This window comes from Gymnodraco acuticeps, unplaced genomic scaffold (genome assembly GCF_902827175.1).
Source record: "Gymnodraco acuticeps unplaced genomic scaffold, fGymAcu1.1, whole genome shotgun sequence".
Classification (NCBI taxonomy): domain Eukaryota; kingdom Metazoa; phylum Chordata; class Actinopteri; order Perciformes; family Bathydraconidae; genus Gymnodraco; species Gymnodraco acuticeps.
The window spans coordinates 91,886-119,761 of record NW_022989913.1 but is presented as its reverse complement, the minus strand read 5'-3'; the positions used below and the strand labels follow the sequence as shown (position 1 = coordinate 119,761).

At 40.4% G+C, this 27,876-nt stretch overlaps 1 protein-coding gene across 1 annotated transcript; it reads left to right on the top strand.

The window, feature by feature from the left end:
- Window positions 1-8,272: 8,272 nt before the first annotated feature.
- Window positions 8,273-27,106, top strand: emilin2a (elastin microfibril interfacer 2a). The gene is made up of 9 exons (XM_034209785.1): window positions 8,273-8,566; window positions 9,357-9,482; window positions 11,694-11,884; window positions 11,999-13,969; window positions 22,091-22,423; window positions 24,394-24,447; window positions 24,865-24,924; window positions 25,337-25,477; window positions 26,450-27,106. The coding sequence occupies exons 1-9, from the start codon at window positions 8,421-8,423 to the stop codon at window positions 26,776-26,778; spliced, it is 3,351 nt and encodes a 1,116-aa protein (XP_034065676.1). The 5' UTR covers window positions 8,273-8,420; the 3' UTR covers window positions 26,779-27,106.
- Window positions 27,107-27,876: the final 770 nt, after the last annotated feature.

Sequence of the window (27,876 nt, the reverse complement as noted above, 5' to 3'; positions counted from 1 at the left end):
TCAACAGGTGGGGTCTGCCTGGGGGATTTAAGGGAGCAGGTCAGAGTCAGCAACTCTGTGTGGATTGACAGATATTAGGATATATTTTGTTTAATGTCCCAGACAACGAAAGCAGCAAATCCTAAAAATGTTAAAGCCGAAGTTATCATATTGTCTATTGTAGGTGTTAGCACGTTTTGCCCTCAATAGATCTAGTCTGACACTCTAAATCACGCAAAGACGTAATGTAATGGTTCTACAACACAGAAGAAAGCTTTCCCTGCAGAAGAAAAACCTGCTTTGTATGGCTTTGCTACCAGGCATGTATACAATCCCTGAGGTGATTCAACACATTACACATAATATATTCAAGTTAACATAAAGATCATTCATTCATTGCATTTTATGGATTCGTAAGCAGTATTAGTGAGGGGCGGCCTTGCAAAGTCCATGTCTCAAAGACAAATGCATCGCAAAGGACCCACCCTGATTCAAGGTGGAAAGAGGAAATGTCCCCTGGACTTATAGATGAAATCAAAGAGTGTTTTGTTTTGTTAAACTATAGAGATGGCTGGGTACTTTCCTTCATTCATGACTCATGTCACTGCCCATTTCAGGGCATATATACTGTATGTATGTGTATATAAAAAGCTATGGACTATCTTTTAAATTGAGCAGGACACATAGGTGTGAGGCTTCATAAAGTCATTATGGAAAATAAGGGCTTTTATCAATATAAGCAATGCAAACAGATTGTGTCACATTGTTTATGCCTTTCTGTCTTGGCGGAAAACTTTATCCTTGATTTATAATCCAGTCTGAACTCCAAACTATGTATTTGAGCATGCCTACGTTTTTCTTTTACATTTTGTTTTATCTTGCTAAGTTTGACCATTTCTTGACATACCTATTAATGCCTCTACTGAGAAAAGCTGAGTGAACAAGACGTAGATGTAATTGTGAGATAAGCAGAAAGGATTCAAATAACTCCATTGCTTTGAGTGAAAATATTGTAGATGATGTGAAGTGCGTGGAGAACATGTGTGATTTTGACTTGAGTTACAAAAGCCAGGTTGAGTTTTCAATGTAGCCAATACTGCAGTAAGTAGAAATCAATACGTGAGTTGAAAGTGTAGAAGACAATAGTCATGTTGAGCCATATACAAAATAAGGCTCTACAAGACACTCACATTTTATTTTATTTCCTGCTTTTCGATGATATTAAACTGAACTTTTGAAGGTATACGGACTGAAAAGACAAAGATAGCCACAGGGATATAAGAAACTGGGATCGATTTGTTCACAATTTCCTGACATTTTATAGACCGATCTAATGGATTGAATGATTGAAGCTTTGAAGAAGAATTGGATTAAATTGCAGAGATTGAAGAAGAACTCAAATTATTTTACTTAAAGTAAAAGTAGCAACACTACAGTCTAAAAATACTCAGCTACAAGTAAATGTAACGCATTGAGAATTGTGGAAAAAGTATTAACTAACATCTAAATATACTTTAAGTACCAAAAGTAGAAGTACTCATTATGAAGAATGGCCCATTTAAGCCCCATATATTTTAAAGTAACAAAATGGGAAAATACTCAAGTAAAGTAGGCCAAGTACAGTACTTGAGTAAATGTACTCAGTAACTGTACACCTTACAAACACAGGCATTTATAACAGCACAAAATGCAAATTGAACAACAACCAGAAGAAAAACAAACAGTCCACACCACAGCAGGGATTTTACGTGAACAACCATGGATGCCAATGCTGTACATAGCTTCACATGTATAGGCACAGCAGAAATAAGCACCAAAAACATAAACCACATCCAAAAAGACAGCAGCTCTTTGGCCTCTTAACTTGATATTGAGAAGCAAACAAACACTGTGACAGAACACAGCCAACATTTCATTTCTAAAATGCATGTTAGCATCAGATTAGCAAAAACAGCAAACACTTACCTTAGCATGCTGAAGTGAAGCAATCATCAGGGTCTTTTCCAACAGGTTGCAGACGCCCAAAGCTGGAAAGCAGGATGGAAAAGTCTCCGGTTTGATATTAATCTACTTGATTATTCCTCCACAAAGCCGTCCCCAAACAACATGAGTTACCTTTCTGCAGCTTGCTTATAAAGTGCCACATGAGTTAGCTAGCATAACACACATCTTTACAGAAACAGCACTTTAAACTGGAGTGAAAATAGCCCGCCATGTTGAAAAGGGTGCAAGATATAAGGCCTGTTACAGCCCGCTCAGTGTGCCTCTGTCCCAACACCAGTGGAGTAAAGTACTGTACTTAAGTACAATTTGAGAGACTTGTACTTAAGTTCAGTATTTACATGTTTTGCTACTTTGTACTTCTAGACCACTACAATTCAGTTAAATTGTGTACTTTTACACCACTGCATTTATGTTACCTTTAGTTACTTTGCAAATTGTGTTTAATAATGTGAAATCTAGTCAACTCTTAAATAAGACTTTATTCACACCTGGAGTCAAATTCACAAGCTATGGTCCTGTAGTAGGCCTATATAATGTAATTAAAATTAGCTGCACCTTTACCAGCTAAATATAAAGCCAAATGCATTACTAATTGTTATCAAAACATATGTACATATATATTTTTCTGAAATAGACCCATCTGCAAAATAAGTACTTTTATTGTTTGGTGCTTGAAGTGTATTGTTATGCTTATACTTTTTAAACTTTTACTTGAATAACATTTTGATTGCAACATTTTTTATTGTAACAGAGTATTCCTACACTCTGGTTCTCTTTCTTTTACAAGGGTTAGTACAATATCTGAGTACTTCTTCCACCCATGACCAACAACTAAATCAACATAGCCTACTATTTCTTAGCAAGTAAAAGGTTGGAGTACTTTTTCCAGAACTTATGCTAAGAACACTGAGTAAAACTTCACAATAAAACTGTGTAAAAAGTTATGAAATACTCACAAAGTTGGTATTAATGGGCACTGGATTTTGCAGTGCTCTGGTTGGTTTATTGTATTGTGCAGTGATACACAAATTCACAGCTGTGAGTCATTAAAATAAGTTGCAGGTGGTTGAGAGACTGCTCCAGAGAGAACTCACAAAAATGAAATATTAATTAGTTGAGAAACTATGTTGCTTTTGAAATGGCAGCATTAAGGATTCATGACTTTTCTATAAAAAAGTAGTATGTGGATTTCATGCAACTTTTTTGCAAACAAAAGTATTCATGGGATTGGGCTGTGTGCATTGCATGCTTTTTTATTGCATGATTTATTCCCTTTAATCTGCTTTGGAATAAAATAATAAAGCAAAGTACACAAGTATTGTAATTCACTGAGGCTTTAATTCGACACTTTTATCACATAAAAGCTGCATGTTGCAAGGTATATAGTATTTTCTTGATAAGTCACCCAAAATTGAGAGAAATAGTTAAAATTAGCTCCACCTTGGCCAACACCACCATAAATGAATATCCATTTTAGCTGGACCTTTTTTTTTTACAGTACACACACTCTTGACTTTTCAAACAGGTGTGTCTAATTAACAACTGGCTCATGTTCATGGAAACCAGCCATCGTTAATGTTGTTATCTCCACATGAGGTTCTTCAGCTGGGGCAAGTACAAAAGCAAATAAGTAAACCATCATTAAAATTGCTTGAATAAAAATGCCATCATCATTAGAGCGGATAGATTTCCCAGGAACCTGATGATTTGGTGTTCAAGTCGCAGTGCACGATCAACATTACCATTAATCTCCCAGAAAGGTGCACCTGAACGCCACATGAGATAATTAGTCTGTGCTCTCTCAGTGCTGGACACTTAATGAAGAAGTATTTACGAAATATTTTTAGGGCAGTATTATCATAAACTCTCTATCTTACTTTATCCAAGATATAAAAATAAGAAAACTTGCTCCACCCCTAATGAGTCATTTAAAAAAAAAAAAGACAGTACAGATATAGACTGGCTGAGGCTAAAAATGGATTATATTCATCACTCCCTTTTACTCTCACAATGGTTAATTTGCACCTTATCATTCATTCATTTAATTACGCTATGACCGAATGGGCACAACCCATCTCAGGTGCCTTCAGCGTTTCTTATTAGCGTGCATGGGGGTTCTCGTGGATTCAGCTCATCTGTTGTATTTGCTCATTGAGACCTCTCAGCCCAGACCCAATCTCTCCTCATTAACATTTTAGGTGACGAGTCTGTCACGGCCTTAATTAACAATTCATGAGAACGGGTTTATAGCTATATTAACATTTTACAACCAATAAATCAGCTTTCCTAATGTGCTGTGTCATGCAGCATGTATGAGCATCACAGGGGGCACTTTGTTAGTGTGTGGGTGACATATAGCAACATGTTTCCCTTTGTCTCCAAGTCTGTCTCCATGTCTGTCGCTGAGCATGCCATTTGTTTGAACTTTCTCTTAATCTGATGTTCTGATCATGACAGTGTAGTGAATCATAACATGTATGCTTTTTTGATCAGCACAAGAAAAAATCCAACCTGAAGTCATTCACAGCATTATGCCAATTAATGACCTAAAAAGATAAATCCCACAAAGCGAGTGCCACCCATAATGGAAACGGTGCTATGTTCGATCAGTAGACTATTACAAAGTGACAGCGATGTTAGTCTCTTTTTCTGTGGGAAGCAAAAGGAACAAGAAGGGAGAGCAGAGATGAGGAGGGATATATCTGAAATAATGGTGAAAGACAATCTGGTAGAACCGATCCTCTGAGGTATCATCATTTCGGTTTATTTTACGCCACATATTCAAAAAGCCTCTGAGAGTGGGTGTAACAGCATGAAATAAAACCAAGGAGTCTTTAACTGCTTCATGGTGCTATGATATGTGTATGTGTGTTCATGTAGCATGGTTTCTAAAAAGCACAAATAATCCTGCATCTGTAAGAAAATATCTGCAATCTGACTTTACTTTTGTCGCAGAGCTTCAAAAGAACATTTTCTCTTTTATATTTCAGCTCAAAAATGTCATGCAATGACTGAATGAAAGGGTAATATCTGGTCAAAACACCATGTATCATGCTCTCTTATGGCGCGTTTCCACTGCAGCGGGTAGCCCCGTTTAAGCGTCCTTAACCGTCCTCAAGCGGCCAGGCCGGTTTTTGGTGGCGTTTCCATATAGCCTAGTACCGGCCAGCGGGTACTTTTTCCCTCCTCATAAAATCGTGGTTCCCTCAGACCAGGGCCAGGGCTGAACTAGTGACGTCAACACTCTCGACTGCTGATTGGTCAGAGAGAATCGTCACAAGATTGCGCGCGAGTTCATCCCTAGCGTCGCATATATATCTAGAAGCAAGCTTGCAGCATTTTTATACACAGCATTTTGTAAACGGAGGAGCTACAAAAATGGCTACTTCTAAGAAAAGCACACCGTGGTCGACCGAGGAGGTGACGACGTTCCTACATCTCATTGGGGATGATACAATCCAGCGGGAGCTCGACGGAACAACTCGAAATGTGAACAAAAACAAAGCCGATCGCCCTGCCTATACTGCGTTGCTACCCCAGGTCCTAAACTGTAATGGAAATGCGCCACGACCTGGGCCGGCCAGCGAGGCAGCCCGAGGCCAGAGCGAGGACGCTTAGGGACGCTTAAACGGGGCTACCCCGCTGCAGTGGAAACGCGCCATTAGTGGGTGGGGCTAAAACAGAAAGAAGTTGAACTGAAGTAACAATCCCCTTTATGCAGCTGCTTGACCCCACTTTGAAAGTCGGTGTGTGCATGCCTTGGTTCCCCCACTGAGTCACCGTGTAAGTGCAGCAGTGTCCTGCTGTGATGCTTGTGGTGCAGAGCTGTTGCTTGCCAAAAGAAAGCGATCTCTGCAGCACATCTCACTCTACCTGGGTTTCCAAAAAAAGCCAGAGTCTTGTAAAATAAGAATGTTTACAAGAGCATGTTAACTTTCCGTCGATGGTTCAGATGGTTCACAATATGGAGCATTGTGTCCCAGAGCATTAGTAATTTAAGGGTTCTACAATACAGAATACAACTGGTTTTGAAGAAAAACCTGCTTTGTATTGCCTTGCTGTAGCAGCCTTGAATACCCATCCCCAAGGTGATTCTGCACATTTATTATAGGTTAACATAAAGATCAAGTTCACTGCATCAGTGCATTGCCACATGTAAAGGATTCTTTAGCAGTATTAGTGAGGGGCGGCCTTGCAAAGTCCATGTCTCAATGACGAATGCATTGGTTGCTGCCTGCAAAGGACCCACCCTGATTCAATGCACCTTATTCCAATTTCAGTCAGCCTCCAACTTCTGCAAAGTCAAAAAATAAGAAATCGATCCGAGAGAGGTGGCAAGAGGAAATGTCCCCTGAATGTATTGAAGACATAAAAAGGTGTTTTCTTTTGTTAAACTACCAGAGATGGCTGGGTATTTTCCTTCATTCATGACTCATCTCACTTCCCATTTTGCTAGAATGTCAGGGTGCATATATAGTTATGGACTATATTTAACTTGAGCAGGACATAGAGGTGTGTGGTGTGTTGCTTCATAAGGTCATTATGGAAAATAGGTATAGTGAATAAATAGTATGGGCTTTTTCCAATGCAACACATTGTGTGGCATTGTTTGTGACTTTCTGTCAAAATCTAAATGATCACCTGTTGACAATAATTGTAAAATATTAACGGTTATGATATCAGTTTAAATAACCAAAGACAGAAAAGGATGTATAATAGAAATACATGAAGGTAGTATGTTGATCATGAGGTAGGCTCAGAGAAAGCATGATTCCAATTAAAATGTATACTAATAATAAAGGATGCTGAATTCAGAGAGCATAACACAGCACAGGAAGCTGACATGAACATAGTATGGCAAGGTGATGGAACCGCGAAAATGTGGAAACTCATACTTCTTCAGTGATAAATGTTCTTTTCTCACTTTTGGAAAGAAATTGCCATGACTACAGGAAGGAGTTTTGCTTTCTTTACTGCTGCTCTGCTGCCCTCTTCTGGTGAATAAACAACCAGCCATACAGTAAATAGATACAAATCTGACTCATAACCTTATTAAGAACCTTCAATTTCTTGTCTCAATAGCCTGCAGTAGATGTTAGGGTTTGCCAATAATCAGGTTGATGTACAGGTCAGAAATATGTGTAAATATAAGACAGTGAGAGGGAATGAACAGAACAAATCAATAACATTGTCAATAATCTCATTAGAGTATCTTAAGGTATGACGAACCAAGTGTTTCTGATGCTCATGTTGATAAATGAAATCCCTGCAGACGTCATTACCTTGCATAACCAAGTCCAGCATCTCCCAATTGGCTGGCCTTCTGCAGGCAGCCTGATGAAATAGTGCAATATTATTTTGGGAAGGGTTATCTCTGGTCAGGTTCAGAAAAATAGATTGTTCAATGGTGAAAGGTTATTTTTTGAAGAGGGCGCCACATGTTTGATTTACATTTGCTTCCACGATGCTTAACAGATCCCCCCTGAATAACCATTACAATGTGAATTTACACCCTGTTTTTTTCAAGTCCTAATCTCCCTTTCTGTCTCTTCTTCAATTTTTGACTTTGTTATCCCTAATCTTTTCCCCGGAGTTGTTTATTTAATGTTGACTGACAGAATCAAGAGCGGGAGGATACTGCCTAAGGCCATCTCCCTAAAATATTTTTCACAGCACCACTTTGTGCTTGGAAACTCATCCTCCTCACACATTCACACATCACTAAAGCACTGACAATGAATTCCTGCCTCGAGTGCTGTGAATTGAAACTCTAGTGTAACTAACGTGCTACTTTCTGTCTCCCACCTCACTAAGATTGTGCTCAGCAAATTGCTCAGTTTGGCATGGAAAAAAGATGATCTCAATGCAATAGGAACAGATTGCACACTTTATATTCCTCCATATAAGCAGCAGAGCAGACCCAATGTAGATGACTTCTGTTATCCCTGGCCATGAATATCATCAATCCCACTGCACACACCTCTTTCAACTCTGGAGGTTACATTCAGGAGACATTATCCTGTTATGTTCATCAGTGAGGTGTGAATTTGTGGCAGTGGGCAGACAAAGAAGTAATCAACTTGTATACAAAATCGTCTCTGATGCCAGAATCCTCTACAAAAGCATAACTTAAATAAAGGAAATAGATCAACACATAACAAGAACATTTGAACTATAAAACAAAGGCACTTTTTGATCTATACAACTTTCTTCTTAAAGCTGGGGAGTTTTTTTCCCGTGAATTTTTGGGAGGAGGGTGTTGGCCCCAAACGCGTCATTCCAAAGGAGTTGCAGTGAAAGTGGACTTCCCCAAACTTGGAGTTTGATCAGTCACTGGGGCAATGTGGCTGTGGTGTTTGGGATCCTCGCACATTAAACTGACAGGGTAGCCCTCTTTTTCGAGGTTAGGATTATTTATTTTGAGGCGTTTTTAAAGTATGACTTCCAGAAGTGGAGCGATGGACTGGCGGTGGATAGTTTTCTCACTGTTTTTGAACTTTCACTTCACTTACGGGTCTCCCCCCTCTTATGACTTGTTCCATGGAGCTGCATACACTGGACCGGTACACAGACACAGAAACAGGTAAATTACGGGGTTTTATTCTTTTGTGGACAGCATTTTAAACTTTTCAGTTTTTTTGTTGAAGTCCAAAAAACAAGTTAAACGCGGGCGTTTCTTAAACCCCACTGCCCTTGAAGGTAAACGTTGGTGTTGCGTAGTTGCCAATACAAATGAGATGAAGTCCAAACTCCTTATTGATCGGAATGACCTCAGGCCAGTGGAGATTTAACCTCTTATGGTCATCTGTAGCCTGTTAACATGCACTGGCTTGTATCTGCCTGTGGCTAAATGTGGCTTAAGTTTGCCAGTAATGCTAAAAGGTGATAACATCCAGATAAAGGCAGGAATGCCAGTGATTGCTCTTATCGTTGACATTCAAGAGACCATTAGTTCATTTGCTATTTAGAGATTAACTAAAACATTATTTTAAAAGTCACTCAAATGACGCAACCTATAGTGAAAGCTCAGTAAAGCGTCAACAAAATGGCAATAATAATGATAAACTCCATTTATGTAGCACTTTTCAAAAACAATATGACAAAAGGCTTGACAGACATAGAAACAGCACAAGAGGTAAATTGAACACAATATTGAAAAGTAGAAGATTAAATCTATCAGTCTAGATAAAAACAACAACCTTTAATCAAAGCCATTTCATTCAAATGCCCCGAATTGTGATGTTTTTGTTATCCAACATCGCTTAAAATCCAATATCTCATTTTATAGTATTTGCATACAAATTATTTAACGTGTTTCGATAGCTCTAGGTATACATCTTGAAGTTCTTGTTTATTTATGCCTCCCTCTTCAGGAACTGGTGTGCCTATGTGGTGCGTAAAAACGTGAGCTGCGCGGTGCAGGGGAGCGTGGAGAGTTTCCAGGAGCCCGTGATGGCCCCCTGCCCAGCATACCAGCCAGACTGCCAGAAACAAGTGACGTGAGCATCCAGGGAGGGGTCGATGGTGCATGAGATATACTGTGATACAAAATGTTTCTCTTAGAGAGACCTAGAAGGTAAATATTCTCTTAAACCAAAGAAAAACTGTACATTTAGATTAGACCAACTGTTGGCTGATCTAAATGCACAGCGTTTTACAGCAAGTTAAATCCCACCAATATGACAAAGGGTTAAACAGGAAATGTAGCCTTAAACTGATGATGACAAGCCTCCATCTCTCTATAGCTGAAAGGAACTGCTATTGGTAATTTACCTGAAATAATCTTTCAAGTTACAAACGTACAGCCAGGATACACTTTATGACTACCTACACTTATCTTCTTCCGAATACTCACAACATTCAACAGTGTTAAGATGGATTCTCAGTAAAATGAACATGTTACAAGAGTAACAGAAAAGTGTGCTGTTATAATGTAATGTATTTAATTAGCTTCAATCATACGTATGTTGCCTTATGTTACCCTATCCTTAGAAAAAGATTATAGAAATACACCAATCAACAGTATACAGTGTCTAATGTGCTTGTGGTGTTGAGAATATGTAGCCTCGAGCCAATCATGCATTGAATGAAAAATCAGCATTCATCTGGGAACCTTTCTATTAGATTTATGGGTCAAGATTGACCAATCTTTTTTATATTAAACCCTTTGAGACCAACAATTTATTTTTACAAGGTAGACCTGACAATTCTGCTTATTTTTTATCCTAGTATTTGAAGGCTATTTAAGCGAGGGGAGCAGGGCACGTAAAAGCTTTCTTTCCAAATTCAGTTTGTGCATTTGGAACAGAGACAACAGCACTAAATGTTATGATCAGACTTTAACTACAGACTCAGTTAGCTTTACGAGACAGCAGACCTCCAAGGTTGTGAATGGCTTCGTCAAAATAAATGAAAAAAGTTAGACACTGAATTTTATTGGGAGAGTTTCCTTTTGTCTTTTTGATTTACTTTAACTTGTTTCCCATGGAACATGTTTCCAGAGCAGCTCTGTCTCTGACATATGTTTTCATCTAGTGGTCAAACATGTGTTATTATCACACTCCCAGAGGCTTCACAGCTGTTGAATTGTCATATGCTGGTGGTCCTCAATATAACATATCTCAATTTTCTGTTGATGACTTTTTCAACATCATAAAAAATAATAGTACAAATCAATTTGATATGGAAACATCATCAGAAGGAATGTCCTCCTAGTTGTATTCAGAGACAGCTTTCACATGGAATGAATTAACGTTGTTGTGATCAGTGCATGAGATTTATTATCAGAAAATCTGAAACGGAAAGCTTATTTGAGTAACTTAGATAAACAGCAATCCGTTCCCCTAATGGTGTAATTGCTTGTTGTAATTTGGAGTGTCCACACCAGCAAGTATTAAGAAACAGTCAATAACATTTTTACTGGAACATGTTGCAATTATAATATATTTAGCTTTGCGATTTATTATCAGTTGTGAAACACCACATGCTATCTGTGGTTGAGCTTTGTGATCTATGCACAAACACATCCACAAGAGACTGTGATGAGGAAAGGATTCCTGGAAACAGAAAATTCTCAGGTCACAGGAGACCAAGTTTCCACGTTTCTGCCTAAAGAAAAAAAGATGGCAGTGAGAAAAAAGGCACCTCTGGCTTTTTCCATTTCTAAGATATGACATTATATTCTGGCTTTCTCTCTTGTAAAGAAGAGATTAAGGAACACAGTTGAAAACAACCATAATGTTAAAGGTTTTCAGTTTCCTTTCTTCCATTTGTCAAGCTGCAATAGTGTTATCATTGATGGAGTCTGTTAGGAAATGTGCTGGGATGATTGTTTCGGTCGACTTTCCAGATGTTCTCGATGTCACGACCCCTACTTCAGGGAAGTGATTTCATCTATTGTTTCTTTGGAAATGGTTTGCCTTGACTAGAAAGTTGAAATGTTCATGAACAGAGACAGACTCAAAGACAATCCAAAAATCCCAAGTGCTTTGGTGATTGCAGGACGCTACAGTTCCCAATCAAAATACTTGTTATTGGAAGTGATGTTTTGTTTTTTTAGAAACGGCAGAGTAGCTGTAGCACAACAAGCAAAATAGAGGAATAACACTCAAAAAGGGTCTGGATTTATCCTAGAAATAAAGCAGCGTTTCCCATTTTATATTTATATTTGTTTGAGATCTTGGAAAAATAGGTTCCGTCCTGTTTTACAGATACCACAATCGGTTTCGACCCACGTACAAGATTGCCTTCAAATCAGTCACAGAGTTGAAGTGGAGATGCTGTCCTGGTTACCACGGTCTGGACTGCAAAGACTTAAAACCAGCCCCGGACCGACAAACAGTTCAGGGAACACAGCCCTACTACCCACAGAATCCTGGATATACACCCAGACACACGCAGAGTAAGACATTTTCTGTTTTACTTTAAGCGTTTTTGTCCATTAATACCGTATTTTCAAAGTGTCATTCTTCTCAAAGAGGAGAGATTAATTTGTTCAAATTTCATCTGATTGTAGGGCCAGAGCGGAGAGAGACAGCGCACCATGAAACGAGGCGTGATGGGGGGGATAAGGTGCATCTTCTGGAAGGTGAAGTTCAGCGCCTCTCTCGGATAGTCCAGGATCTCCAGTCCGCTTTGACAGGGTTAACCACCAACCTCCGCACAGACCTGCAAGACGACACAAAGAAGATACTGGTGACGCTTCTCAACAACATGCGTCCGCCAGACAGCTCTCCAGCTGCAGACACCGAGGACAGCCCGGCAGTGCTGGACGGTCACCAGGCTACTAGAGGAGGGATCGTTGGAGACAACGCTATAGACAAAATAGTGACCCGGTTGGATGACCTTAACAATGAAATGAAAATCAAAGATGACGCTTTGGAGGACCTAAGAGGAACCATGACAAGTCACGAGGGACAGATCCGCGTCCTGATGCAAGCCTCTCAATCTCAGGCTCCTGCCATAGCGGAGTTTGATGTTGTCCAGAGCTACGTTGATGGAACATTTGAGAAGCTGAAGAAGGAGCTGGACCAGAATGTGGAGGAACAGATGGCCAAGCTTCAAAGCTCATGCAATGACAAGGTCAAGACCTGTGAAGACAGCCGTGATGAAGGTTTGCTCAAGCTGACCAAGCTGTTAGATGTCAAGGAGACTGATCTGAGGAAGGAGATCCGGGCACTTCGTCTGGACATGGCAGCCGCAGATGGACCGATACGGACTCAAAGACAGATTAATCCATCCGAAGAGGAAGAGGATCATAGTGACCATAAAGACCTGTGGCGTGAGATTGACCGTATTGCAGAGGCTCATCGCATCTTGAATGTTCGCATTGACAACGAACTGGCGCACCTGTCCGCACCTCAGGAAGACAATGATTTCAGTCTAATCCTTGAAGAGATGGAGGCACGCATTAATATTACGGAGCAAAATGCAGAGACTCATTGTTTCTATATCGAAGAGAAACTTACACGTACAATTTCGGAAGAAGTGGCAGCAATCCGGCAGCTTCTGGAGGAGCGTCTGAATGGCATGGAGGACCAGTTTACGAACATGCTGGTGGAAATGAGCAACAGCTCCTTCCCTGGGATGTTTAGTAACTCCATGGATGCCATCCAGACAGAAGTCAACAATAACAAGTTCCTCCTCCAAGGTTTGGATGATAAGGTCAATGCTGTTGGAGAGTTGTGCTCTGCAGGATGTTCTGGCTCAGGAATAAATGTAGGTGCAGTGAGTTCATCGCCAACACCTAAAGGTCTAGAAAGCATATTAAAGGACCTGACTCGGTTCAGGAATGATTTGGACATTCTTCACACTGATGTCAATTCCAACGCGGTGAAGCTCAGGCAACTAGAAGATGTTGTTGGAAGACATTCGGTCACAAATGAACGTCATGTGAAGACGATGGAGGATTTCCAGAAGGGATTGAATAATCTTAAAGATAATGTGCTTGGTCTGGCTGGTGCTGTTACCGGTTTAAGTGACTCCTTAAGCAAATACAACCAGGATATGCACCAAATAAACTCCACATGCTGCCATGCAGAGCAGAGTGGCCCTGGGGGTCGAGGGCGGGACAACTGGGCCTCGGCCGTTGCAGTACCCAGCGTCCAAACAGACAACACCAGACATCAGGTGGAGGAGCTGAAGAACAGTCTTGATACGCTCAGTAGGCAGGTGTCCTCTGAGCTGAGTCAATGCAAACAGAACACACAGGGTGTTTCTGATGGTATCTCCGTTGTCAATGGACGTGTGACCAGACTTGAAAAGGTGTGTGGAAGGCTAGATGGGGTAACCGACAACATCAGAGAGCTGAAAGAGGGACTGGAGAGAAATGTTGGTGGTCTGCGGGACTGTGAGAGCAGGATGAACGCCACCAGTGGAAATCATGGAGGAGAGATCATCGTACTGCAGAACTCCATGCAGAGGCTCCAGGCACAGCTGTCCTCGATGGCCAAACACGTGTTGAAAGACGTCACCGCCAAAGAGCCAGGTGAGCAGACAGTTTTGTTGTGGTTTTATGGAATCGTTGGCTGTGGTAATCGCTTGAGAAGGAAGTGACTAAAATGATCTAAGGGGCCTTGTTGGCTTTAAGTGACACAAACCAGTTGAAGCCAATGAAAGCCACATTCTATTTATCCATACTGTATGTATTCAACGAGCAGATCCCAGAGTGTGGAATCAATTACAGTCAGCTGGCACAAATTATTGGGTTATTATATGAATGTTTAATATGTACAGCATTGGTATTTAGCTGTTATTCTATTTTGGACAGGGAGTTAGACAATAGCGTTCAAAATGTAGACTCAACGCCTACAGTTGGACGCTAAGGTGGAGCTTATGAAAATCTATATGAGTGCAGCAGTTGTGCTGTTGCAGCAATATCAGCAAGGGACAGCTAGCTTTCAGGTGACCAGTGTGACTGCAGACATGGTAGGTAAGGGAGTGGGCAGAGCCTAAAGAAACACATTGAAATTAGTGCACAGCATGTAGGCCTATGTTGCAAAGCGTAGAGTTTGCCATTGAATGGCCACTTTCTTTCTTTATTAGCATTGGCATACACACAGTCGCAACAAACAAAACAGCAAACAAAATTCACACAACATTATAATTATACCACAATTATTTGTGAAGACAAAGCGAACTGGATTAAACATTTAAAAAAAAAAAAAGATTTATAAGACTTATTCCTAATAAACATAAATTATTTTCTGAAGGACCTTAAATTATATATTTATCGATCATTCACATGCATAATTCCAAGAAATAAGATGGTAAGATAAATGGCTCCTTCTCTTCCAAGTGAGATATCACAAGGTTGACTTTTTTTTGCACCATGTTTCATAGTTTACACAATTAAATTATGTTTGGAGAATCTGCTTACTGGACTGATCCTGAACTATGTCGCAGGCGTCACTTAATCAAATAAGCGTATTCACTGTGTTGTTTACGGTTAGATGAGCAGACAGATACCACATTGTTCATTCAATATGAAGCTGAAGCCTGCGCCCAGTTATTTTAGCTTAGTATGAAGTGTTAAAACAGAGGCAAGCAGCTAGCCTTGCTTTATCCAAAGACAACAACAATCTGACCGCCAGCATGTCACCTGTTAATACGTTATGTCTATTCTGTACGTTTTGGTTTAATCTGTCCATAAAACGAAGTAGAAAAGCATAAAGTTGTGGTTTTACTGGTTTAATGTGCACAACTTTTGAAGAGTTTATTCTATAGAGAGACAGGCTAGATATTTTCACCCGTTTCTAATCTTTTTCTAAGCTAAACCAACCTGCTCCTGGCTGTGGCTTCATATTGAATTTCCTCTGACTCCCAGCACGAAAGCAAACAATGATATTTATTACTTCTACCTATAACTGTTCAGTATGGTCGAAAAATATATACCTCATGACAGTAATTAGATATGGATTATTACACAACTTCACCACGAAGAAGTCTATAGACTCCCACATTATAGCCAGTCTCTAAAATGAGTAAATCCACACACTCCTTTGCAGCTTCCTCTCTAACTTCCAGCAAGTTTATCAAGTGTGATTAACATCTGTGTAAACACAAACTTTTCCTGAAGATAATCCTCCATATAATGCGTTCTGCTAGCTTGGCTTACATGGAGGCTTGGAGAGGAGGATCAGATCCCATGAATGGCCACAGGGTATTTCCCTGAGAGGGAGGACACAGGTTCATTGGGCCTCCTTGAATATGTCATTCAATATGTCCCAGCACCAAGAGGCAGAGGCCCACATTGGAAACTTCCTGCGACTTAGACTCATGTTGTCCTAAGAATTCCCCTGTTTTTATATGAGGAATTAAATTCTTAAATGCCGGGGTCAACCCCTCCTAACGGCTGTGATGATTTACAGGCACTGTTTTGAGCCTCATTGCTGCTTTATATAAATGTCAGAACACCAGACTGGTTAATCCACTCCCTTTTATGAACAATTTGAGCTGTGAAGGCTTCTCTCATGCACCGTGACAATGGCTTTTTTACTCATACCACAAAACTGCAGACCTCAAACTCCCATTACACACACACAAACACAGGCTCATACACAATACACCCGCCTCCCTGTCTTTCTCCTTACACATGTACACATACCAGTCTCCAGAGATTCCCGTAGGGTGACCTCAGCCTCATGAGTGGAGTCTGGTCCTCATTAAGGGCCCTGACTCACTGCTGGAGCTAGTCTTGATGGAGAAGTAGAGCTCCACACCCAGGACCAGATGCTCAAGTCTACCCCTCAGCTGTGATGTCATCAGTGGGGCCCCATCGCTGGAGCCTCCCTTTCTCTAACCATTGTCTAAAACAATGGCATGACAGGGACCTAAGGAGAGAAAAGAGGGTGGAGAGGTTAACCAATGTGGTGAAGAGAGACCAATATTTGCCATTGCATTCATTTCCAAACTATTTGATGTGATTTCCCTACATGTAACATTACACCGCACATCTGCCCACGATTAGACCAGATATTCATTTGAGTGAGCATGTTTAAATGCAGGATATTTTAGTTCGTATGCTAATTAGCTTTCTTAGTGAAAGTTAGACGAGTCAGTTGAGTATGTTAAGTATGAAGCTTCTGCAAGGAGCCGGCTAACTTAGCTTAGCATAAAGGCTAGAAAAGGGAAATGACTGCCTGGCTCAAAGGAATACTTCAACCCCAAAACGACATGCATTGTTTCTAAAACCTTACTATTAAATACACTCCCACTTAGATTGTATACCTGCTTAGGCGTCATACTTGTCTGTGTGACGACTGTTGATGTGGAAGTGTGTAAAAATAGTAAGGTTTTAGTGAAAATGCAAGTCATTTTGGTAAGTATGGTTTCAAAACTGATGTTTGATATATTTTTCATAGAAAAACCATGCCCCTGTTTACTTCAATTGTCAATTCTGATTATTTGTTTATTGAGGAGGCTTGCTAGCAAAACAATATTTTATTGAATAGTTTGTAGAAACACAGGATGAGTTATTTAAATACAAATTATAATTTATTTGTGTGAAGTATTCCTTTACATTTTCTGATGAACATGTGATATATTTTCGGTAACATTTCCCCAAGCAAATGTCATTTAAACGTTGTTTTTGTATTACGTTGTGTTGATTACATTAGGAGAGAGCCAGGTTAGCCGTTTCCTCCTGTTTACAGTCTTTCACTGTTCAGACATCTTCTCATCTCGGCAAAGATGAGAAGATGTCTGTACACTACAGTCCTCAAAATGTCAATCTCTTCCTTAAAAGGGCAAGATCATGATGTTCTCTCTCTTTGAGCTCATAGTCTCTATCCTAAATCCCTTGAGAGAGGGAGTTAAATGATGTGGCTGAGGTAGCATGATGATTTATTATTTCCTCAAGTTTTGGAAGGAAAGTCTTAATGCAGATACAAAAGTTGCCAGCTCTTCGGGTGTGGTGGTGGAGCAGCGCCTACTGAAATGTTTCCTCTCCGTTTGAGCTCATAGTTTTTCCTCGGTCATATGAAGACCCCGAGGAGGCCGGGAACACACGAGGTGTTGTAATAACATAGCTGAAAGATTAACAGGAATAGCTTTGCCCTTACTCAATATGACTTGCTGATTGGAAGTGTGTGACTCTAGACCAGTAGCGTAGGCAGAAATGTACTTTAGGGTGGGCCCGTAAAAATAGGGTGGGTCAGATTTTTCTATGGCATCAGAAGCTAACAACAATCCCCGCCGGTATCGGTGGCAGATTACTTTTGGAATACTTTCTTTTTCCATAACAGATGGGTATGTTTTGGTGAACAGGAGACACTTATTTTACTGTTTAATAGCTTATCAAGAACTCAAACACGACATCTTGGTGTAATTCTGGACAGCTCTCTCATCTGTACCCCACATAAAAAACATCACCCGGACTGCATTCTTTGTACGGTCTTAAAACCTTTCCTTAGAATATGTTATGCATTGTAAGGTGTCCTTGGGTGCTTTGAAAGGCGCCCCTAAATAGAATGAATTATCATTATTATTTATTATCTGAAACGATGTAATAACTTTTTTAACTTTTTCCAGTCACTTGCCCCAGGCATTCAGCAGCAGCAGGCCATTCACTTTGATTTCATCCCGTTATAAATGTCATCATTTCGACAATAACGAAATGCTACATAAACGTTATCTTCCACATTTTATCTAACCATCTCCATTTCTAACTTTCAATATATTTTAAAAGAGATCTCTCTCTCATCTGCGTGCGGGGGCGGGGCCTCACAGACACACTGCATCTCTCTTTCTCACAGACATGCTGCAGCGCTGTGCAGTGTGCACACAGTTCTGCCGTTTCTGAGATGCTGTAGTGTTTTGCACTTCAGGGCCACCGTACTACATGGGTGAATACATTTTTTTAATAATAATAATACAAAATAAATAAATTGAAAATTTAAATTGAAAAAAGTTAAAATGACACCGAAGCTTTCTCAGGGTGGGCCAATGAGTAAACTGGGTGGGCCTGGGCCCACACTGGCCCTATGGTGGCTACGCCACTGCTCTAGAGGCAAAAGTGCTGGCACTGCTTCGCCCCAAAGCAGCTGCTGCAGTGGAGGTCTGACGCTACAGCTTGCGTGTTTGTTTCTGCTTGTTTTCCTTAGAAAAGGGAGTTGTGGTTAAGCAGCAGGGACTAATTGCATTGTTAAAAACTTAAACAGAGATACATTAAAATGACTTTAATACTCTGCAGGTGGGGCTTTAAGGCATTCAAGTGTACAGAATTAATAGGGATTATTAGGAAACGTCAACATAAGTGAAATCATGATAATAAAATAGGAAATGCTTTGCTTTTCAAAGAGTTTGAGCATGCTGTTCCTCATTCAGGCGGGGACCTATTCACTTTCTTGTGCTCAATTTTCGTATTTGATTCTCAAGATGTTATTTTTTCTCTACTCCTCCTTGTTTTGGAGGTGATCCCAGTCGAGCTCAAATCTCTTCCCGGTTTCTTCCTCTCTCCCGCTTATCTCTGAACTGCTCTCCTTCAACTCCCTCGTCGCTCTTCTGTCCAGTTTATTTTCTTCCGATTTGTCCTTCCAAGAATGCCAGAGGACTCCTTTTCCTCCTCTCCCTCCATCTTGTCCTGTCTATCAACAGACGAGGTCTTCAGAAAAGGAAACAAAACCAATCGAGGACAAAATTAAGGCTTTGATTTCATGGATCAATGCTTTGCAATTGATCATTCTGGCTTTCTATAGAAAAGACAGGCAGTAAGATTAATTGTCCACCGTGATCAGGGAGTACAAGAAAAACAAGATATCAAAGGCTTTTTGAAGCCAAAGGCTGTCTGCTGGAAAATAATGGAAAATTGAACTTGACACCACCCACAAACACACACTGTATATATTCAGTCCGCACCAGGATTTGCGAGGCGCTGCAGCACGAGATCTGTAGGGCCTCGACGTGAGGTGTTTCCATCTCTGACCCTTGAGCCCATCTGGAAGTCTTCAGAGGAGAAAGGACCCAGATACACAATGGGAGTCCCCAAAGTCTGCCAGGCGGTGCACAATTTCCACCTCCCATCATTAATATCACTGCAGCAAAATGAGGTGGAGGATGAAATTGTGTCCATGTGCGTAGGAGAAAAAAAAGTATGTTCAGAGTGTGAGTGATGCATTAATGGTACCACACCCTGCTCTGTGCCCCTTGACACCGTTTTCCATCGCATGATCAGCCTGTCTGCTGCAATATTCCTCCACGCTTTCAGACACTTTTGCACTGTCACCCCAATGTGTGGAGGCAACAGTGACTACAGCATCCCTCCCCCAGCTGTGTTTCAATCAGCTTTTGACCAACAACATCTGGTTTTGGTGAGGCTTTTGGTTGCACCAGCACTGGTTTGCATGTGTTTCCACCCCCCCCCATCTGTGTGTTTTTGTGGTTGCCCCCTTAGTGAGACACAGGCTGAGAGCTCATGGGAAATATGCACTCAGGCAACCGACGTCCTGAAGGAAGGGAGGAAATGAGGAAGAGATTTCTGATTATCTCAGTACAACATGATTGCTGGGTTTAATTTGTTTTTGATTATACATGTGGTTTCTGAGTGGCTTGTAGTATCACTTTCAGTAAGAAGGAGTCATTTTGTTGATAATTGATGATGTTTTATTTGATAAGAACAGAGTGGCTTTCATAATCCGGAGTAATAGGCAGACACGAATGTAATACCATCGCTGCAGGTAATTCCATTCATCACTTCGCCACAGTACAAGTTTGAATGTGGAGTTAACTTTTATTAATCGTAATGTTATTGGCTGTGGCAGAACTCACACACATTATTATATTACTTTGTTTCAAAGAGTTAAAAAGTAATTAAATGAATGTTCATTCCTGACCTTGGGAACAGTACTATGTCTAAGGTAGTTCGGATATTTTGAAGTGGGGTTGTGTGAGGTATACTTATGTTATAGTCAGTGCATAGAGATGTCCGAAAACCATAGTTCGGAAATAAAGACAAGGAGCAAAATCATTTATATCAGTCTAATTGAACGCTTTATTTATTTTTCCATACTGGGGATCTGCCAACCGCTATCTACTTGAGTTAATACACTGACTATTGATATATCCCCCACTTCAAAGTATCTTGGGTTTTGTGTTCTTTATCAGTAGATGAGGATACAGAGAAAAGTCTCACAATGAAACACGGTTGAAATCACCATGAAAAAGTAGACCTCAATATTAATAAGTCAAAGTACCCTGCAGAGTTTTCTTGTAATAAAACAATGTTGTGTTTACATTAGGTGCCATACATTAACATATCTATACATTATCCTTGAGGGCCAACATAGTTTTAAAAAAGTTTTCCCCATAAAAGCCACATTTAGAGGCAGCTACATTCACTCATGCTTCAGCCTCCATGGAATGGACTATTGTAAAAACAGCTGATCATATCAGCTGACCAGCAACATCCAATCATATTCACACAGATGTCTCAGTTGACTTTATACCATAGCTTTATACCAGACACCTCTATGCCACTTATACCTTCATATCTACAGCCCCCTTTAACCTTACGTATTAAAGATTTTTGATATATTTTCTTAAGATTAACATTCGTAAGTTAACAGTTATCTCTAAATTCTGTTTATATTAGATAATTTACTTGTTGTATCCCTTGAATAATCTGTGTTGTTTGTATTCTTTGAGCACTTCCTCGAAGATCAGAGCCTTTTTCTGCCAAATCTGGCTGTATAACCATTTGGGTTAAGTGGTCATGTCCTTAATGTAAGCACTTTGGCTGAGTGACATTACAGTAATCCTGTTGCATGTACTCCAACCCCCCCACAGGGTTTGCACAGCACTGCAGACACAGCTACATCAAACAAGCCTTTTTATGTAGAAACCTCATGACTAAATTCTAAATATGGCTGGACAAAATCTGCCTGACACCTGGGTTTAAGACACAAAGCGGGTAGTGTAATTATTTTTGTTATTTGTCCCCAGGACAGTCTCCCAGCGTCTCTCGCTCCCCTCGGAGGCCCAGATGATGTCTGCGCCCCCGGGGGGTCTGGCAGGCAGCCAATCGGTTTCCGTTCAGATGGTTCTCGTTGCTTAAAACTCACACAGCCCGCCTGCTTTGCTTTTATGAAGGGTAATAATGATACCAGCTGAAAAAAAACACTCAGAGGTGCCGTGAAAGCCAGGTCAAATTTGGCCTGTCATCAGAATTCAAGTCGTTAAAGGAGAATTCACAAGAGAAGGGAGGGATGTGAGAGAGGAAGTGGGATTTGTAAACAACCGAAGTTAATTGAAGGCTAGTGCCTGCAGTTACAGCCCTTTCTATAACTCTCAATTCTTGTGACCAGATGGTGTAACAGTATGGTTTATGGTCAGAAAATGAACCGTAATCATTGCCTCCACCAAGAAGGCGGTGTTGTTTTTAGCTGGTTTGTTGTTTCTTTGTCTGCCTGTCAGTAGGATTACATCAAAACTACCTGCCTGATTTTCATGAAACTTGGTGAAAGATTGTATTGTTGGCCAAGTAAGAACCCATTGAATTGTGGAACAGATCTAAATCACGAGGCAGTTACAAATATATTATTTTCTCCCAGTGCCCTTCTATTTTGACATACTTACGATCTTGCCACTCTGTCATTTTCTTTTTCTTTCTAAGGAATGACCTTAAGACCAGAGAGGCCGGCTCTTCAGCCAGATTCAACCAGGACCAGAATCCAACAAATCCACATCCCTCTCATCATCCCGCCGCAGCCGTCCAACCCCAGACAGCCGCTGCAGCCCAACAGGCACACGATACATATCAGCCCGCCCATCCACCCGTCCAGCCCCCGGCAGCCCGGCGGACCGCCCGTCCCCCCCCTGGTCCCTGTCCGGCCGGTGGTGGAGACGGGCGAGGCCGGACCCCCGGGGTACAGCCGCAGGGTGACGGTCCGCAGAGAGTCTGAGGACTCGTCCAACGTGCCCGTCAACGGATTTGCTGGAGCACCAGGTGAGGACTGAGGGTGGGGATTATCTGCAGCTCAATATGAATGTGTTTTTATGAGTTGTATAAGTATTTGTAAACACCACACAAATATGCTTTAAGTCTAGTTTTAGTTCCACTAAAAACCACACGGATCAATGGCAGAACACCTGATTTAGTAATGCTTTAAATGAATTTACAGTGCATATAAAAATGAGGACATGCAGTACCTAATGGTATGTACGAGGGGAAATGGACAGAGAATAAAAGGGTCACAAAATAAATAAATTACCTGCTACAACACTTAATAATAATAATAATAATAATAATGATAATAACAGGCTTGCCCTTTACGTCCTTTCACAATAGCAATGTCATGAAAAGAAGCCAGACTAATAACACTTAAACATTCACTTAGTAAATATTAAATATAATGTATTGACTTGTAATGCATACTTGCACAAAGAGGGAGAACCCTGCCACACTCATATTCACACCGTATCATCTGTAATAAACCACAGCGATTTTTGTGAGTGAAATTGAGTGCACTTTGCAAGATTATAAATGTGTTATCTTATAATCTTAGGAAAGTCATTCCAGGTTATTCTCGTATATATATCGTGTTTTGATTATCTGATGGATCCTACATTAGGTCTCAAAACTCATTTTATCATCATACAAAAACTTAAACCTGCAGTATGCAGCCTTACATCTTCTGTTGACAATGCAATCCTTCCCAAGTTGGTCGATTTGTTTTCGCAGTATGTTTTAGAGCCATAATGATACATCTTCAGATTTATTTAGGGAAGCCTGGGAGAAAGGATTGGGAGCTGAAATCACAGACGAGATGTGTCTGGAGGCTTGTAGTGAGAATATTCACGATATTCAATCAATGCAAGACATCATTTGATACCATTCAAGGTCGTCATCAGTCTCAATAACCTTTTTTGCTAGGGCTTTTAACAGGGTATTTAATCAAGCACTCTTTAGGGCGTGGTTTCATGCGTTACAATGTCCAGAGTCTGTAATCTAACTCCTTTATCCAGATCTGATGTCTACTTGTTTGAATGAATTGATGCTAAAACTAGAATATGTCATTACTTCCATGACAAGGAGGATATTTTCTGACGCAGTGTGATCATTCTGGCACCATGGAGTTGAGTCTCAGCCAGCATTACCACATGTGTGACATAATATATGTCTCTTCCTCTTGTCAACAGTGCTGTCACTTCACAGTCACATCAGATATGCTCATTGAAACTGCGTCAGCAATGACAACAATTGGAATCGGGCCATTTTTCACATATGGAACTTATAAAAGAGGTTTAATTATCCGTGTACTTTTTTTTGTTTTTGTGTCATCCATGAATGCTAAAGTCTTTTACTGGGGCCAACCGATACTCACAGAGCCAGATCTGGTTTGAATTAGCGGAACTGCAGATAATGATTAGGAGATAATATCAAACAATGTAACGCATGGCTCTGATTTATCCTCAGTGTGTAAAAGAATAGAGAGAAGATTTGAAATACACAATTTAAAAATGTGTTGGTTAAGAATCTTAATCTGAGAACTGAACTTGGAAATTCATGCAAATCTTCACGAGTCATGAACGTTTTAACTTTTTCAGCATTGAAAGGCAGGTTTTCATACAATCTATTCTGTACAGGGCTGTAAACTGTTGTTTGTTTAATGTCTGTTTAGTGGTTGTTGGTTTTGTTTGGACCTCAAACAGCACATTCATTTCAAGCCTCGGAGGAAACTGTAGGGACCGTATCTGCTTATCTCATTGCCCTGGAAAGCAGCTAAATCAACATCAAAATGATTCAAAAAGCCACAAATAAAACCAAAATAATGCAGTCGAGCTTACAACCTGTTTTTATTTCTAATGTACACCTCTGCAACTCTATGCCACATTGTTTTCTCATTAATGTTGGGATGGAAAACCAAACCACTCCCTCTGGCCAGCACTCCCTAGCGTCATTTATTTCTTTTGCAGGCTATCCTCCTCTGCAGCCTGCATCTTTCAAGCCTCAATCAGACAGCCGCCAAGGTAACGTACTGTAGCAGTTAATCATCAAGTTACAACCCTTTGCCTTTCTACTACACCGGTGCAAGACAAATTGGAAAAGGTGGTGAATAATATGTAGCCTGAGAGTGTGGGTGAGTGGGAACTGGATGTGTTTGCTTTAAGGAGATGTGGGTGGACTGAGGAAGGATTTTAGCTCGTCTTCCTCTGTAGCGATGCATGGCAAATATTACATTTGGTAATGATGAAGAAAGTTACTGAAGTAGGGAACAGCTAAAGTCACTGAAACAAAGGTCTTTTTTTCTTTTCAGCTACTGACTAAAAAAAGCAAACAAAAACACTCAATGGAATACAGTGGTTCTATTTTTGAAACATAATAATAGACTAATTTTAATGAAAGATATATAAAGATTTTTTATATACACTTTTATTTGTTTGTAGTTCCTGTAGCTGCAAAGATGCCCTGGAACCCGATGCAACACACTCCCGTTATATCACCAGGTAAAATACACTCCTCTCAATAAGTCACTGCATCGATAAAGAAAAAGTAAACAAATTATTAGCTCAAATAAAGGATTTGTGAATGAATTAAAAGCTAACTGTTGTGATACTATAACCACTGTAGCACTATCAGACAATACTTAACCGATCATCTGAACATTAATCACAAAGTATGATTATTTGTATGATGTATTGTCTTTAGTTTTGTATGATACAGTGATTATTCTCTGTACACATGTCCGGATAATAACATTTGATGCCAACATTATTTTGTTGATTTGCCTACCTTAGTCTATTTACCCTACAATAAACAGATAATATCACGTCTTTTTTTTCAGTGACTGTATAAAAAGTGAGTAATGTATCTTTGAAATGAGACAAAGATTGACTCGCATGCATTTGCTTGTATCAGTTTCGGCCCCCAGCAGTGGCTTTGAGGAGCCCTTCTCCTTCTCTGCCGGCCTCACACAGCAGCCGCTCATTGGAGAGTTCGGCTTCATCCGCTTCAACAGAGTCATCGTCAATGATGGAGGACACTACAATCCACACACAGGTACACAACAACAACTAGAAAAATGTGTCATTATAATACTTTGCATGGATATGTTGGGTACATGTCAGACCAACAAACAATCCAATTGCATATCACATCAATTCTGTTGCTTTGTCTTCAACATTTGTGTTGTCTTTAGTTTATGATAAGAGATTTTCTTCAGTTACACAGCTCTTAATTTCAACAGGTTTTAGTTCAATTGTCTTTTGGATTGATTAAGTGTAATTTCTGTAATTGAATGAAATGAGGTTCATCAGTCAGTTAATACAATCAAATGTTACAAAAAATCAAGAGGATATCTTTCGAGTTTGATGTCAAAGAAATGTGCTCATACAAAAAGTACTTTGGAAGACTTCTACTTGATTTGACTAATCATAAAAAATCCTGCGATAAACCTTTGAGTACATATTTTTAAGGGATAAGGACTGGATTTGTTCCCTATCTTTACAAAGTGAAGGCCATTAGTCTGTGCCAAAAACTGTGCCCAAAGACTAACTGTAGTACTGTGAAATTGCGGTTTACAATAAGCACATTAAAGTATTTGGTAACTTTAAATCATAAACAAGTTGAATATCAAAGATAAGCTCACATGTGCAGGTACTTAGTGAAGCCAATTTAAGCATTTAAAAAATAAACCTGATTTGGAATTCTTGTTAAAAGTGTGAATTTTCACATTATCTAAAAACTGGTAGATATTTGCCCCGAGGTGTATACAATCATATACAAAATCAATTAGTTATTTTCCTTACCATACTAAATATAGGCTACTCTCTGGACACATGAACATGAGAGATAATGACACAAAGCAACATCTGTTTCAATGTTCATGTGCACCTGACTATTGTTTTAATAAATCTTTGACTAACTGTTTAACCTCATTCACTTCATGCTGAAAAACAGGACGCACAGTAACAACAAACATTAGTCAACATGTGACTCACGCATTGATCTCGCCCCTTCTCTCCTCTGCAGGGATCTTCACCGCCCCTCTGGACGGCCGATACCTGATCTCAGGCCTGCTGACGGCGCAGCGGGGGGACCGGGTGGAGGCCGTTCTGTCCGTGTCTAACCGCAGGGTGCAGCGGCTGCAGAGCTCTGCAGGTCCCGGCCAACACGGGGCCCCCCCGACTGGAGACTGTGGCTGCGGGGGGTCCGTGTCCTTCAGCGTGATCCTGCCTCTGAGGAAAGGAGACCGTGTCGGCGTCGTGAGGACCGGGGGCCGGCTGGCCACCACCGGGGCCCGGGAGACCCTCTCCACCTTCAGTGCCATCTTCCTCTACGCACCGCAGCACAAGTCATAGCTGCAGCTCAGCTGGGCCGAAACAGCAAGGACCAGTTTGATCCCATAAGGACTGGAGGAAATAAATGACGAGAGGAAGCAGAGTTTTTTCACTGATTTGCTGTGATTTACCACGCAGAGCCGCTGTGTGAAGATCCTCACTTATAAGTTCAGTTAGGAAGTCATTACATTGCATTTTGTAAGCCATTTGCCAGATATACCTGAAAACAAGAAGCAGGATTTGTTTCTAATATATTTGAAGTTGCCTTTTTGTACCTATTGTGAATGTCTTGTGTAAATAAGTGTTTATAAATTAACATAACAAATAATAAAATGTTATTTTAACAAAACCTTCTCACAGTCTTAATATACAGTATGCTTAACCTATCAGCTGAAAATCATGCTGTAGGGTAGGCAAACCATGACTACACATGTTTTTTATTAAAGGGGCCCTATTATGCTTTTTGGAGTTTCCCCTTTCCTGTAGTGTGTTATATAGTATAGGCTTTTGTGCATGTGAATGGTCTGCAAAGGCTACAATCCCAAAGTTCCCCCCCCCCCCTCCCTGCCTGCAACGCCTCCATTAGACTCCTTTGTTTACTTCTGCGCCATACTGACATCATAATGTAACACTGGTGCTTCTATTGGCTAGCTCTCCAACATAATGTACGTGATAGGCTAGTGACATCTCAAGACCAAACACAACAGAGCCGGCCAGCTAACCAATCAGAGCAGACTGAGTTCTGGTTTCAGACAGAGGGTGAGAAGAGGTGCTGCCGCACAGGCAGTATGAGAAAAATAAAAAGCTTTTTGAACATTAAAGCATGGAGACATGTCCCAGTAGAAGCAGAAAATACAAATATGAACCTGGACATGAGCATCATAGGTCCTCTTTAATCTAAGAAACTTTGCTGGCTTCAGAAACAGCACTGAGAAAAAATGAGAACCCCCATTTGGGTCATTATGTAAAGTGGGTTAGGATGAAAAATACATTTCCCCTCACCTCACTCCTGAGACTTAAAATATTCCAACACAGCAAACTGTAAGCAGCAGCAGTTCAGATCAGCCTCTGTTAACCTTTAAGGAGAAAAACACTCATTTCTATTCGCAGTAAAACAGA